General features: G+C 46.2%; 1 protein-coding gene across 1 annotated transcript in view; it reads right to left on the reverse strand.

Moving 5' to 3' along the window:
- Nucleotides 1-14467, reverse strand: part of pde4dip (phosphodiesterase 4D interacting protein) — a 90246-nt gene that overhangs the window by 43265 nt on the left and 32514 nt on the right. Inside the window, exons 4-5 of the mRNA XM_069679487.1 lie at nt 4121-4231; nt 1237-1313 (exon numbers count right to left, since the gene is read on the reverse strand). Coding sequence (XP_069535588.1) covers nt 1237-1313; nt 4121-4231 — 188 coding nt within the window. The remainder of the gene's footprint in view (nt 1-1236; nt 1314-4120; nt 4232-14467) is intronic.

Raw genomic sequence — 14467 nt, forward strand, 5'->3', positions numbered from 1 at the left:
TTAAAAATGAGACCTTCTCCTCCTTCACAGCCCGACTGAAGTCAAAGACTGCAGAACGTTTTGTAGGAAATCCAAAGATGTCACGTTTATGTTCGCTCCAGAGCCTTTGTCTCTTTTTAGCTCCACTCGAGCATCAACACGGTTCAACACTCGCTCACGTAAAAGAGAAGCACGAAACATAAAGCACCAAAAGTTTTAGCAAAGCTGTTTTGACCAAAGAAAATATGACGAACGTTCTGCAGAAATGTTTGGCACGGAATTCAGTTCATTTAGTTTTGTCAACTGCCGCTAGTTAGTGATCTAACTTGCTACTTAACGTGTCTTGAATGCATAACACCAGCCAGATCATACGGACTGGCTAGCTTGCAGGGGCGGATCCAGACTTTTTTGACTGGGGTGGCTGACTTGACCTCAGACCAAAGCATGTGCAAAACTGAGACTAGCGGGTCTTCATGGTCATATTTTGAGTGTAGACATACTTACCACTGTCAGTCGCCTTATTTTGTTGCTGTATGAGGACTTGTTGGAAAAAGGTGACGGTCTTAAACGTTCATGCTCAAACAGTTGAAACCTCTGTGCTTTAAGAACGTAACTGTAATTGTACACATCCGGTTGTTTGCAGACGTAAAGTCGTTGTGCTGTCTGTGGTTGAGTCAGAGGAGTCAGAGAGACGGACACTCTGAGAGACAGACAGCTGCCTCACAGACAGGTGCTGCAGCTCAAATAGTTCCCGACTCAGCAGCACAACAAACCACAAGACACCTCTGCCCTTTACTCTCCTTGCTCCTACTACGCCCTCCCCCTTTAATACCCCCCCCCCCCCCCCCCCCCCCTCCTCACCCTCTTCACCAGAAACACAGAGCCTCTTCATCCACATCTAAAGCAGATCACTGCTGAGCCCCTACATGGCATTCCTCAGAGCTTAGCCCGTGTTGTGATAGCTAGGTAAGTGTACAGGCCGGTTGGCAGTCCGTAGTCCTGAGGGCGCCGGGCCTCATGGGAAATAATCAAACTGCTGATGAAAAGAGTGTTTTTGTAGTTCTCCGTCAGCCCTCCTTTAAGGCATCTCTACAAATCTGTGCAGCACGAGCAGCTGCGTGTTCTAAAGCCCCTTTGGGAAACTTTAAGACTGTTTCAGAGACGTGATCTGCTGCAGGTGAGTGATGTGCTGAATACAGCTGAAGGTTTGAAGCCTGGGGAAGTCAAACTAACATAATCATGGTGACTGATACTCACAGTGCTTTGTCCACAAGCTGCTGCTTCTCCTCCAGTTCATTTTTCAGACTCTCCACCTCAACCTTCAACTCGATGTTCTGGAGAAGACAATCAGAAGGAAACAATAAGAACCTGCAGATAAGAGGCGTTTAGTGTATATCAGTGCATGTACTGTAAGTCATCATACCAGTCAACAGTTTCATCACTTACTGTGCAAGATATTTGAACTGCAGGTAGACAGAGCAACGTTTCTATGACGACATACAAGAGATGCTATCACCTTCTGATTTTCAGTTGCAGTTGGAATTGCGAGATTAACCGAAGTAAGTTTCCCAAGATAAATCAAATGCATTGATTGACAGACGGTTTATCAGTTGCTTTCTCCCGTCCAGATACTCCACTAGACTTTCTATCAGGTCAAACACGAGACCTGCACGAGAAAAAAATCATCCTGTACTCATGTATGTAAAGTACAGTCTGGTCATGTTTATCAAACTGTCTGTGTAACTGCAAAACTACATTAAAAATGAACGGTAATTCAATGACAGCCTGTTTTATATTAATGCACAGGTACATGACCTGACTCATCAGAACAAACCGTCGTTTCCTCTACAACATCCTGTTTCTCCTCCTCTGTGGTTTTTTAATTCATCCTAAAGGACTAAAATCTGTTGACTTCTGCACACAGAGAATAAAAAGGGCTTCCTCAAGTTGACCTGTATTTCAGGGAGCTCTGCAGGGCTATAAATAGCTGCTGGGGATATGAGCACCTGCTGTATGTGTCTCCTCAACAGCCCCCCCTTCCCCAGTGTGATACCCCTCCTCCCCCTCCCTGCACCCAGCAACACCTCCACTTTTAACTTCTGGCTCTGAACGCAGCAACAAACTGGCCTGAACCGGCCGTCGGCTCTCTCCCGTGCAGGGATGATTTATGTTTCTGTACATCAGTCTGGGGTTACAGCTCAGTGTATGATGACTGACACACTGACACAGAGCACAGGTGCGCTGCTGTACGAGCAGGCGAGCTCACGTGCAACATGTTTACACTCGTAGTGTACAAACATGAAATATTGCATGTACAGTGTGCACGCATGCACGCATGCAGCGGGCCTGGGGGCTCTCAGGCTAACACAATGTGGGTCATTGGGTAGCCGACAGAAACCAGGTCAGACAGTTAGTGCAGGGCAGACATGAGGGTCTCTTTAGATACACTGCATGTTTGCTTTGCCTGCCAGGACAGATGAAGGGCACACTTTAAATCATTGTCATTATATTTTCCAGCTTTCACTAAGAGAACGCTGGTTTGAACGCTGGTTTCCTGAAGGGAACACACGAGCTTCAGCTGTGAGTCCGTCCAGGTTTTATGTCCTGAGCTTCACAGAGCTGTCGTCTCTCGCTCTGCAGTGTGCGTGTGTTTAGAGTAAACAGGCTCCTCTGGGTCAGGGACAGCTCACAGTGACATCATGCTGGAATCACTTCACTCACAAACCCAAACCCAACATCTGAACCTCTCTGTGATGAAGCTCATTAAAACCATCGTACATGTATAACTTAAAGTCAGCTGTAACCTGAGAAGACAGGTTTTAATAAATGGATGCTTACAGCAGACAGAGGTGAGCGCCCGTAGACTGTGATGAATGATGATGAGTACAAACTCCACCACCTTTGGTTTACCAGCTTTGATGTCTGCATATTTTAAGACTGTAGACCAGATCTATCTCCGCAGACTGACAGTGAACTCTCAGTGCGTACAGCCCAGTCTCTCCTCTGTCCACTGGTGCAGGTTAATCGTCCTGCTGTCTCGAGTGGATCATGCATTCAGTCCTTTCAGTCCTGCAATGATGTGTCTCTGTCTCTGTGCAACATCCTGCACACTGCTGGACCAATCTGCCTCATATTATTTGTGCATGTGTGCTGAATGGCCTCGGGTCGGGCCGATTCACGAGTTTTGAGATAAGTACTTTATTTATACTTAAAACCGTCTGTTGCTAACAAATCTTGAACACGTCAGCTTTCATGCAATCCAATATTTTTGGGTCTAAAGTGCAGCCAGCAGACTTCACCGTCCCTGCTGGTCTTTGTTAACGCTCCGACTGCAACTTAGAATGCAAGAATGGAGCGGCTGGAGATCACAGACTGTATATGAGAAGTAGATTTGTTTGTGGACGACCAGTTTATAGCGCTGAGTTTGGCATTTTGGCCAGATTGTCGCCATCTTGTATTTCTGAAACCAGAAGTGACCATATTTAGCTGAGAGGGAAACTACGCGCTGCCACGCCTCTATCCAGGTAGCCCCGCCCTAAACCCTCCCCTCTTCCTGGTGTGTGTGACTCTCAATGGGAGCATCAGTGACTGAATGAACATCATGCTGTGTTGAAGAAGACTTGAAACTAGAGACTGAGACCATAAACTCATTAGAAGAATGTTGGGAATAAATCAACCAGTGGAGTCGCCCCCTGTCGTGTCAGTTTCACTTTTAACAGACTACTTCTTCCACTTTTTATAAACAGTCTACATAAATATTGTGATGCAGGATCTTTGTAAAGTCTATTTTCTGCTTTGTGTCTACAACAAAAATCCTCCAGAACCCGTTCTCGTTCTGTGGAGGGAAGCAGAGCTGCAGAGCTGCTGAGAGGCCCGGAGGAGCTGCTCAGTTTGATCTGGAAACACAAAGACAAACTGCAGCTCGCAGCCTCTGAGTCCCCGTCACTGACAGGCAGAAAGTTATGACTGACAGTTTGTACGAACTGTTGCAGAGCAGCCTGAGACCTGCTGTCAGTACTGATCACTGTCAGACCTGCAGCTCGGAAACAACCCGGCTGCTGCTCTGAGGGCAGATAATTACAGAAACACATCATGCACACACCGAGGAGTTTTTATACATCTGATTATTTTCCTCACTCACCCTCTTGTGCACGTCATCGCTGCTCTCCTCGAACTTCTGCTGGATCTTCTCCTCCAGGAAGTAGATCCTGAGCTTCAGGCTGAAGTTCTCCTTCTTCAGGTCGTTCAGGTGCTGCGAGATGGTGCGACAACCGGGGAAACCAGCGTTAGACATGATCACAGGGGGCTCCTTCGTCGGGGGCATCGCAGCCCCCCATTTAGTGCAGCATAACACGTGAAAAGACAGGGCTGAAGAGGAGCTGAAGAATCTAACTATCCTGAGTGTTTAACAAATCGGGTCTCTGCTCTCCTGCTGTCACACACCAACAAAACCACGAGCAGCGTCGTGGTCGAACATAAAGTGGGCTCGAGCTCCTCTGAGCTCCGATCTGTTTCAGGAGGTCAGGATGGCACTCAGGCAGGCAGGAGGGGATTATGGGAGGAGGGGGGGCGAGGGGATGTTTCCTTTTTTACCACGAGGAAGTCATGCCAAGAATCTGAGACAGGAGAGCGTGTGTGTGTGTGTGTGTGTGTGTGTGTGTGTGTGCAGATAACAAGTGCTGAGCTGCTGTTGAAGCCTTGTTCATATTTGTGAACGTGTGGGAGACTTCAGGATGGTTTTATTCACTTTTACAGTCATTGCACTCCAAGGCAGCTTTCTAATCAGAAAAATAACAGCGTTTGTCTTTTGTTTAAAAGATAAAATATCTCTTCTATTGATGCAAGCTACAATATCTGTCTGCATCATGGTTTCAACCCCTGGCCTGTCAGGTTCCAGTGTTTCCTGCAGAATAACAAATAACTGTGGCTGGCTGAGAATAAGTAAGCCTACATTTAACAGTAGGTCACACAATCATTTACAGGAGGGGCATTATGCCAGAGAACGTCTCTCCATGTTCACCTTCCTTGTAGCAAAAGCAAACAGGTACTTCAGGGGAAGAGGGAGGGCAGATTGTCCTCTGATCGACTGCGGCTGGCGTCTTTCACTACAGCGGATAGAAAATAAACTAGATGTAACAAAAGTCCCTCCAGAGGTCGCTCAGAGATCATGTTCATGAGGATGGGACAAAAGGAGGACAGGCGACCTGAAAACACGATGCATCCAACCTCGGCTGTCGCCTGCACGGAGGCATGAAGAACATCGAGGTAGAAGTGTGGTGCTATCGCGATGAACACCGTCGCAGGGAGCGAGTGACTTTATCTGAGGCGGTGGTGGTGTGTCTGCAGCCAGTGCAACGTATCCTCATACAACAGTTTGTCTGATATCAAACATGAACTTTACTTTACTTTGCATTTCGACAAAAAGGTCATTCCATCGGACAAGACGGTTCTTTACGCCCAGGTAAGATCCTTGTTTGTAAACATCAAACAAGACAGATCAGTATCTGACCACAGGGAGGCGCTAACGCTCCACCTGATCCCCGAGAACCCCGTCGTCTCCGCAGATCGGAGGGAGCGGCACTGATCCAGAGGCTATTTAGAGAATCTGCTGGCCTGCGGCTGTCACTGAGGAATGCTGCTGTTAGACGCTGATCACACACACACAGGCCTGTCCAATGTGCTGGACACACACACACACACACACACACACACACACACACACCATGAGACTGACTGTCTGCAGATTACAGCTACACACCAGCATATGGCTCCACGCAGGAACACATGTTCACATTCTGCACAGCAGAGCTAAAATACATGCAGATCACAGGAATGTGAGACAGTTTGCATCACATGTATGTTAACTATGAAGCAGCAAACAGTCCGGGTTCAGACGTCCACCTCTAAACAGTTTGTTATGATGTGTGCTCTTTGCTGGTGACTCTAAATTTCCTGTCAGCGTGAAAGCTTGTCTGTCTCTGTGTGTCAGCCCTGTGATTGACAGGCGACCTGTCCAGGTGTAACATCCCCTAGATGCACCCTAAAGATCACTGCACAAACACAGACACGACGTGCATTTTAATTTTTCAAACTAAAGACTGTGAGCACACGAGCTGCGAGGTTTTCTGTCCGCTAACTTTTGGCCGCGTGTTCCTCTGAGTCCTCGGAGAGCCGAGAAGCAGCAACACCGGCTGACTACACGGCACATGATCCAGAGCTATTTGTCAATAACTAATAATCAGGAGAATGAACCAGAAATATATTAATGATGACAACATTTAATAACCCCAATGTGACGGAGTTTAAACACACAAGACCACAATCATCCAAAATCAAACCAGATGAGAGCTCTGGATTTTTGTATCCAAGCTGTAAAGGGTGATCAATAATCGAGTCAGACACACACACACACACACACACACACACACACAATGGTTCTTTGGCATGATAGTGATCGAGGGAGTTGCTCACAAGTGCAGCACCTCCACTGAAATCTGAAAACCAATCAGGAGCCGACAGGAGTTGGAGGAGAGTCTTGGACCGCAGCGGCTCATCCAGAGGTCACGCAGAGAGAGAAGACTGAATTTATTACACGACGCGCCCGTGAAATGAAATCATCCTAATTCTGCAGGACTTTTCCAGCATCAGATCATAATCCAATATTAGAGGAGGAAAAAAAGGAGCGCTAATAGGACATTTTTCCAGCCTCACTGTGCTCAAACTCTCTACCCCACTGCGTCTCTTTACGAGGGAACAAACTCCGGACCAGTTATTAGAGTCAGAAAGCATTAAAGCATCTGGAAATGTGGCTTAAATAAGAAACATTCATACGTGATTACAAAGTCTGGAGTCTCATTAAGCATCCACAGGAAAACAGAGTGAAAAATAAAGTTCAGAACTATTTAAAACATGGTTCAAACAACAGCTTGATTTCTTTTTAGACCATTTCTGCCTGGCTCCGCCCACAGCAACGGTGCAGCGTAGTGCAACGTATTATGTTTCAGTTGATACCTCCTCTGCTACTCGGGGACAGAACGCTGCAGGAGCCCCATTTGTCGACAGAGCTGTCAATCATGAGGCCACACCCCCTTTTTATAGCATCAAATAACTAATTAAAAGTAAACTTGTCAGAAAAATGAACACTGTGACATAAATCAGCATGATAAGAACTAACTATAATGACAGAAACCATGTTGGAGAAAAATGTATTTGACGTGTATTTTGATTTTATAGTTTGACTCATGTCCCATCTGTTAACATGGAGGGGGCGGGCTTTATGACCTATACTGCAGCCAGTCAGCAGGGGGCGCTAGAGAGGGTTTAAGCTGTCATGTCGGCCATCTTTTTATACAGTCTATGGTAACATTCGGTAGCAGTTAGCATACACATGCTACGTTAGCTCATGCAGCTACTTAAAACTACAAATGCAATGCTAAACGATGGTTTTGTAGCGTTTTCAAGTTATAGATATTTACAGGGAATTTACTCCAAATGACAACGCCCGACAACCGCCACCAAAAATACATCATTAACGGCCTGAACGAATGCAGGTGAAAATAGACAACCGGGGGCACCATCCAACACCTGTGGCTGCCACTACCAGCGATGATGATGATGCTAACACCGGATGTAAACAGCCAAAAAGCTGCACACAAGACCCCTCATAACCAAGTTTTGGTTTATGCTTACAGATCTGAAATGTTTGGCTAACAGCAGAGGACTCATGTCAGATGTTTCTTCTTCTCTGTCTATTCGCACCATCGACGGCTGTTTGGTTGCCATGGCTGCACGGCGGGAGGCAGCCATAACAGTTTACTAAAGAGCCCCACCTACAGCTACGTCTTCATGTTGAGAAATGTTTAAAAACCACTTCTGCAGGGATGGGACTGTAATTGGGCGTGTGCGTGTGTGTGTGTGTGTGTGTGTGTGTGTGTGTGTGGATTGGCAGAGCGCTGGGAGTTTTCCCCCTTTACCGGTAACAGGAGCTGCTTGATGCCAGCTAGCTCGACATTTTCCAGCCCCGCTGTCTGACGCTGCCAAACCTCTAATGCAATTCTGCAGGGGGAACGTCTGATTGTGTTTATTGTGCTGCCACGGGGCCGACGTAGACATGGTGGTTAAAAATTATAATTTGTAAACCTAATTAAATCATCAAGAGAGCCACTCAAAATATCCCCAGGAGCTCGTTAAAAGCCTGGACAGAAAGAAAAGGAGACGCACTGTGTGGACGCTGCAACACACTGATGTCAGGTTATTTTAATTCAGAATTTCATCTCTGTGCATGAAGTTTGGAGCTTGAATCAAGACGTGTTTAGCCTAGCTTAGCATAAAGACTGAGAGCAGGGGGAAACAACTAGCCTGGTTGTTAGGAGACAACCCGACCAAAACCTCTGAAGGTGGCTGATTAACATCTTTTTATTCCGTACGTGAAGAGAAATATCTCGCTTAGCATAAAGAGTGAAAGCAGGCGACTAACACATTAATTCTGATCACACACACTGCTGAGTTTACTGCAAATGTTCAGAATACAATTAAATTTAACGCCAAAGTCCCTGCAACAAATGACTTCATACTTTACCCATAAAACAGATTAACGAGGGAGAGAAGGCCGCGGCTACTGTTCTCACTGTTTACAAAAACTGCAGCTAAATACATCATGAAACTTTAACAAGTGTTTTAAATAACCTGATTTATTCTCCTGATGGAACTATATCGATTAGAGAATAATCATCTGTCCTCACACCACGGTGAAGGAAACAGGCCGACGTTCAGAGAAACTCCAGCTCAGTGTTTCAGAAAGTTTATCAAGCAGAAAATTGAAAGACGGGAAGATGACGGCCAGAATGTAATATGTCGTAATGATGTGCAGGCTCATGTCAGTCTGAACTGTGTGCAGAAGAACTCACTAAAGAAGGTCACATAAACTCTTCGACTCGAACAACATCAACATGCTTTAAAGACGGAAAGAAACCTCGTTCAAAAGTCCCATCTGTAAATCACATCATTTAAGTCCAAAGCTCCAGATAAGGCAGGCAGTCTCCCAAAGGATGCTCGGTTATTAAAACCACCAGGCGACAATTGAATCAAAGCTAATGAGCAGTTTTACTTCGTCTAATGGGATCTGAATGAAGTGTTGTGTGACAACAGAGACAGAAGACGTTGCAGGGGGTGGAGGAGATCTGGATTTATCTGCTTCCTCTCACTTTCTGTCACGCTTATGTTTTGATTAAAAATCGTTCACAGATGTGGCGACAGCAGCTGTGTGTGACGTATGAAGGAGTTGGCACAGGAGGGATGATTGGTTTGTCTACGTCAAGATGGCACTGCACCAGAGGAGACGGATGCTCGATGGCTTTTCCAGCCCGTCTGCCAACTTTGATGTGGTGCAGAAAACGCAACAAAACAAACAGAAAAACACCCAAATGTGTGACGTTAAGCTTCCAACAAATCAACACATGCGTTTACCCACTTTAATGCATATTTCCAACCCTCCAAAAGGGCTTTGATGCACTGCAAAATGGACTACGTCCTATAAAATGCAAAGCGAGGATTGAACTACGTGCGGCGTATAAAGAGGAGGTCAGGACGAGTGTGTTTCATGCAGGCTGCGGCGGCGGTTTCACTGGGAAACAGTCGGTCACACAGTTTAAAACTCTGGCCGCCCTCTGTGTTTAGCTGCAGCTCTCTCTGCGTTTCCATGGCTATTTACCCCGAGAGCCATTGTTTTGCTTTAATGATGCCAGAAGAACAAGAGGCATGAAGCAAAACAGGATCTGAAACACAGAAACACACTGACTCCAGACGTTCAGATGACTGCTGCAGAGCGAGGCCCGAGTTTGGAGTGGATTATTCACCTCTTCTCCACAGCGAGGACAAGCGAGGGTCCGAGCCAAGCCTGCTTTACAACACACGATCAAAAGCGGCGTTCATTTATAGGAAACCAAAGGCTGCCGGCGAATTATCCCGCTGACATGGAGCTCTGAATGAAATCACATTAAGGGCTGTTTGGGAGGAAGAAGCAGACATGAATAACAACCAAACCCTGATTTAGCTCTGTAAGGCGCTGTAGCAGAAATAACAGACCGGACAAGGTTTTCGGTTTGTTCCTACATCGCCGGAGGATACCCGAACCTTTCCACATCCTCCTGCATGACAAATGAAGTTATTGTAGGTAACTAAGGGTGCAGATCCATGGCTTAAAACACCTCTATCGACCTGCCAGACCTCTGCTCACCCTCCGACACAACGGTCATAAATACAGTATCTGATTCAGGGCACTCTGGGGCATTTATCCCTGCTGCCTGACTGAAAGGCCTTCTGGGGCTAATCAACGAGAGGGCCCATGCTTCACTATAAAGCCTTTATTTGATATCACACTGAGTACCTTTAAGAGATATCACCCTCTGCCAGGTGAAGCCAAGCGGTCCACAGGTCCAATTTTACAGGTTTATAAAGGCCTGAACTGACTCCAGGATCAGATGTTCCAGCTCCACTTCCCTCCCTGACCCGGCTGTCTGAGTTACCTGACCCCCGGAAGTGAGAGCAGGCTGTGACGGATGGCCCGGAGCCGGGGTTCGGGTTGATGATGCAGCGTGATACTCCCAGAGAGAGGGAGGGGGGAGAGAGGGGAGCGAGGCCTGGAGGCAGGCAGCTCCTGGGGCTCAAACACAGCTGCTGCTGCTGCTGCTGCTCACGGCTGCGAGTCAGAGCGACCTGCCAGAGAGGAAACCTTCAACGCTGACGGGTCAATGCAACCTGTGTGATGTCCAGGTTTAATGAATGAAGGGTTCTGGTGGACTTCCAGGGATATTGAGTGTCTACATATGCATATTTCTGTATGTGTGATGTGTGGGAGCCTGCAGACACGCTGACATCTGACCTTGTTCGTATATCTGAGTATTTATTACGCCGTGTTTTGCCAGGACGAACGCGAGAGGCAGAAAATACGTTAACTCAGAGCCAACAAACAGCTTTATCTGGATGCAGATCTGACACCCTCTGCCTCCATCTCTCCTTCATCCCTCTTTCATTCAGAGGTGTGAGCGCTGGGAGGCAGTCAGACAGGAAATGACCTCATCCAGGCACTGAGGGGACGGGGATCAACACACAAGATAAAAGAGTGTATAAAACAGGAGGGTAAAAGTTGAGCACTCTGTAGCTGGGGGCTGAAGTGTGCATGTGTGCGTTTACATGTGTATGAAATGTTTGCAAATGTTTGTGCTGCAGCTAACAGCTGATTCAATGAGAGAACATGTGATTGGTTTGTTTCGTATTTCATCGACGTGAGGCTAAACGGATGCTCTGTCGAGGACACTTTGTTAGAGCTGTCAGTAAAGATGCACTTTGTGCTGTAAACACGTCTGTAGACGATCCTAAGATGATGTGTCCTGCTCCCGAGCATCGGATGGTTTGTGACGTGATGACAAAAAAAGGATTTCAAAAAAGAAAACAGGCCAAAACCTGAGCTGCATTTTAAAGCTGCACAGCATTAAAGCAAAGATACAGAACACCAAAGGTCAAACAAGTTTGGTGTTTCGAGCAAGTTTTTGAACACTTGTACCGAAGAATAGAGGATGATAACAACCACCTGAAGAGGTGAAAACGAGGAAGAAGAAAAAGATGAAGAAGTAGAGAACTAAGAAAAACACGAAGCAAAAGAAGAACTAGAAGAAGAGAAGAGCAGAGTAGTAGAACAAGAAGAAGAAGAAGAAGAAGAAGAAGTACAATTAGTAGTAGAAGAAGAGTGGTGTTCCAGCAGTGAGCTTTTTGGTCCGCTAAGAATTAAACAACAGTTTTGACAATCAATAAATCATTGGAGTCATTTATCAGGAACAAAATGTAAAACATTCTCTGGTTCCAGTTTTTCCAGTCGGAGGATTTATTGTTTTCTCTTCTGACAATTAAATCTGTTCAGCTTTGGTGTGTTAGTCTGAACAAACGAGCAGTCTGAAGAACCGCTCTCAAATAATACAGTCACAGATGGCCGAAGCTGGCATGCAGATGGTGAGAGCCAGCGGGAGGATTAGTAAACAGTTTCAGAAAAAGTGTTATTATTAAACGGCATGAGCGATCGTGTGTTTGCATAAAGGCTCCCCCTCTGCTCTGACCCTGCAAGAACCCGTCATCTGCATAGTACGTGCATGTAACAGCAAATGTGTCAACAAAATATTTATTGTTCTGCACTGGACGTCCTGCAAGTATCAGTTTGTGCTTGTATTGTAGGACTCAGGGTCTTGCACAAGTACCCTGCAGAACAAAGAGGGTGACATCATGCAGCGATGCTCTCTCAGAAACATCTTAACGACCACATCGTCAATCACAAAGACGTCTGATTCTCATCCTCTCTCCGTCCTGATCCCTCCCTCTTTCTCTCTGTGATGCATGCTGTCACTCATCTGTCAGTTGGGGGGGACGTGGGTTAAAGGAGAAGGAAATCAAGAGAGGAGGGGAATTCATTATGTGGCCTCGGTAGCTTACTTCAGCCTGTTTTTACTTGAATCTGACTTTAAACAACAGCTCATAAATTACTCAGTCTGTTCAGCAGTTGTTAAATCCACTTATTGTAACCTCTATAATATTTAAGTAGCAGTTAGGTCTCTTCTTTTAAACCAGAAACAGCCGATACGTTCCTCTCCTCGACGCCACCAGACTCCATTGACAAAAGTGATCATTTCACCTCTCAGGACACAGGAGTAGCTTGCTTGCTGCTGTCCCAGTTGGTCAGTGTTCTGTGTTACACAAATATAATCTTGATCTGAATTAACTATTAAAACACCAAAGTCACACAATAATGCTGACGAAACTTGAAGCAGCAGTAAACCAGCAACTTCCACGCTCTGCACGTTAAATCAGTGTTTTTATGAATGGAGTCTGGTGTGTGTGCAGAGAGCGATGTAACGTCTGTGTGTGGTTAAAACAATCATCTTCCTCTGTAACACAAAGGTCTATCTCTGTAGGGATCCTTTCTGTCATGTTGTCACACACTTAGAATAACAATCTGAGCCTGTCAGTGGAAACAACAAGAACTTTTAGTGGACGACCTTTGATTGGAGACATTTTCCTGCAGGGATAACTTTGCTCCAAAATGTGTTAAATTGGACCGAGGTTTAAACACTGGAATCCTTCTTTAAGGCACCTCCGCTCTGGGTTCAGCTTTGCGCCTGGTGTTGGCGGCTTTACAGCTACAAAATATTTTGTTCTACAGACCTGGCAGAGAAGTTGCATCCACAGTATCAAACATCTTCAGGCGCTGCATGTGTTTGCTGACTGTTGGCTCTCGCAATGGAAAGACTTGATTTCTGCAGATCTGACAGGAAACCATCCTGCTAAGCTAATCTTCCACAAACCTCCTCTCGCTCGGCGGCGGTGCCAGAGCTAATCAGGAGACATCAACACACACACACACACACACACACACACACACACACACACACACACACACACACACGGCAGAAACACAGCATGTAGAAAGTTGAAAACAATGATTATGACAATTCATTTATCTTCAGATCAGCGCACACGCGAGACCTCAGAGACAACAAGGAAACGAGACAGTCAGCACAATGTGCGTGTCTAAACACAGAGTCATAACCGCACACTCATACCTGCTCCCAGGCCTCCGCTCTGCACACATGCCGGCAGCACGGGCAAGGCCGCGCAAATTCTTTCCATCAGTTTGTGTAAGCAGTGATAAACACGTTACATCGAATCATAAGAGCGTGGATTTCATGTTACGGCCAAGATGCCCAGTTTTCCCATGCTTTCATTTCAGAGGGAGAGTCCGCCTGTGACTCATTTCTGTGTTTATGGCAGATCTAAATTATGGTATCAGGTTCGCCCTTAACCGAACAAACTGCCAACTGTCATGGCCGACCCTCCCTTATAGGCCACTTTTGTCTCTGGGAAGTCGTGTAACCTAATCTCTCCCTGAATTTCTGCCTCTCCGCTTGGATTCATTTGGGCCGTACGGGGAGAGAGAGAGAGCAGAGAGATCTGAGAAAACAAACACAGACCTGCAGAACAAAGTCAGACGCTCTTTTTTATAGAGCCTTCTTCCTCAAATAGAAAGCAGAGGAAGTGCTGCCGGCGGGGCCACGTTTTGTGAATGAAGCCCAGCTGACAAACAGGCTTCACGACTGTAAAGACCTCACGAGTCTCAGTGTGTGCATACATACATGTACACACACTCTATCATTACTGTAACGACAGGGAGGAGCGTGTCAATAATATCATGCTTCTATAATCAGTGCTACTATGCTCAACCTGCAGTGCACACGCGTTCCAACAGATGGCGACGTTACAGAGGAGCCTTTCCTCAGCATGTAGGTCAGGACACAGAGATGATCAGAGGGAAATTAAAATGATCTCTGAATTATTCTGAGGAAGCTGTTCTGCTGAATCTTAATCCTCTCTCTGCAACATGAAGAAGGCCGAGAGAAATATGACCGATGTAAACATGGAAGGCTGGGGCGCAAGCCCTGAAAGAAAG

This window comes from Semicossyphus pulcher, unplaced genomic scaffold (assembly GCF_022749685.1).
Source record: "Semicossyphus pulcher isolate SPU_LCO1_2020_fin unplaced genomic scaffold, fSemPul1.0.p SCAF_4, whole genome shotgun sequence".
Taxonomy (NCBI): Eukaryota; Metazoa; Chordata; class Actinopteri; order Labriformes; family Labridae; genus Semicossyphus; species Semicossyphus pulcher.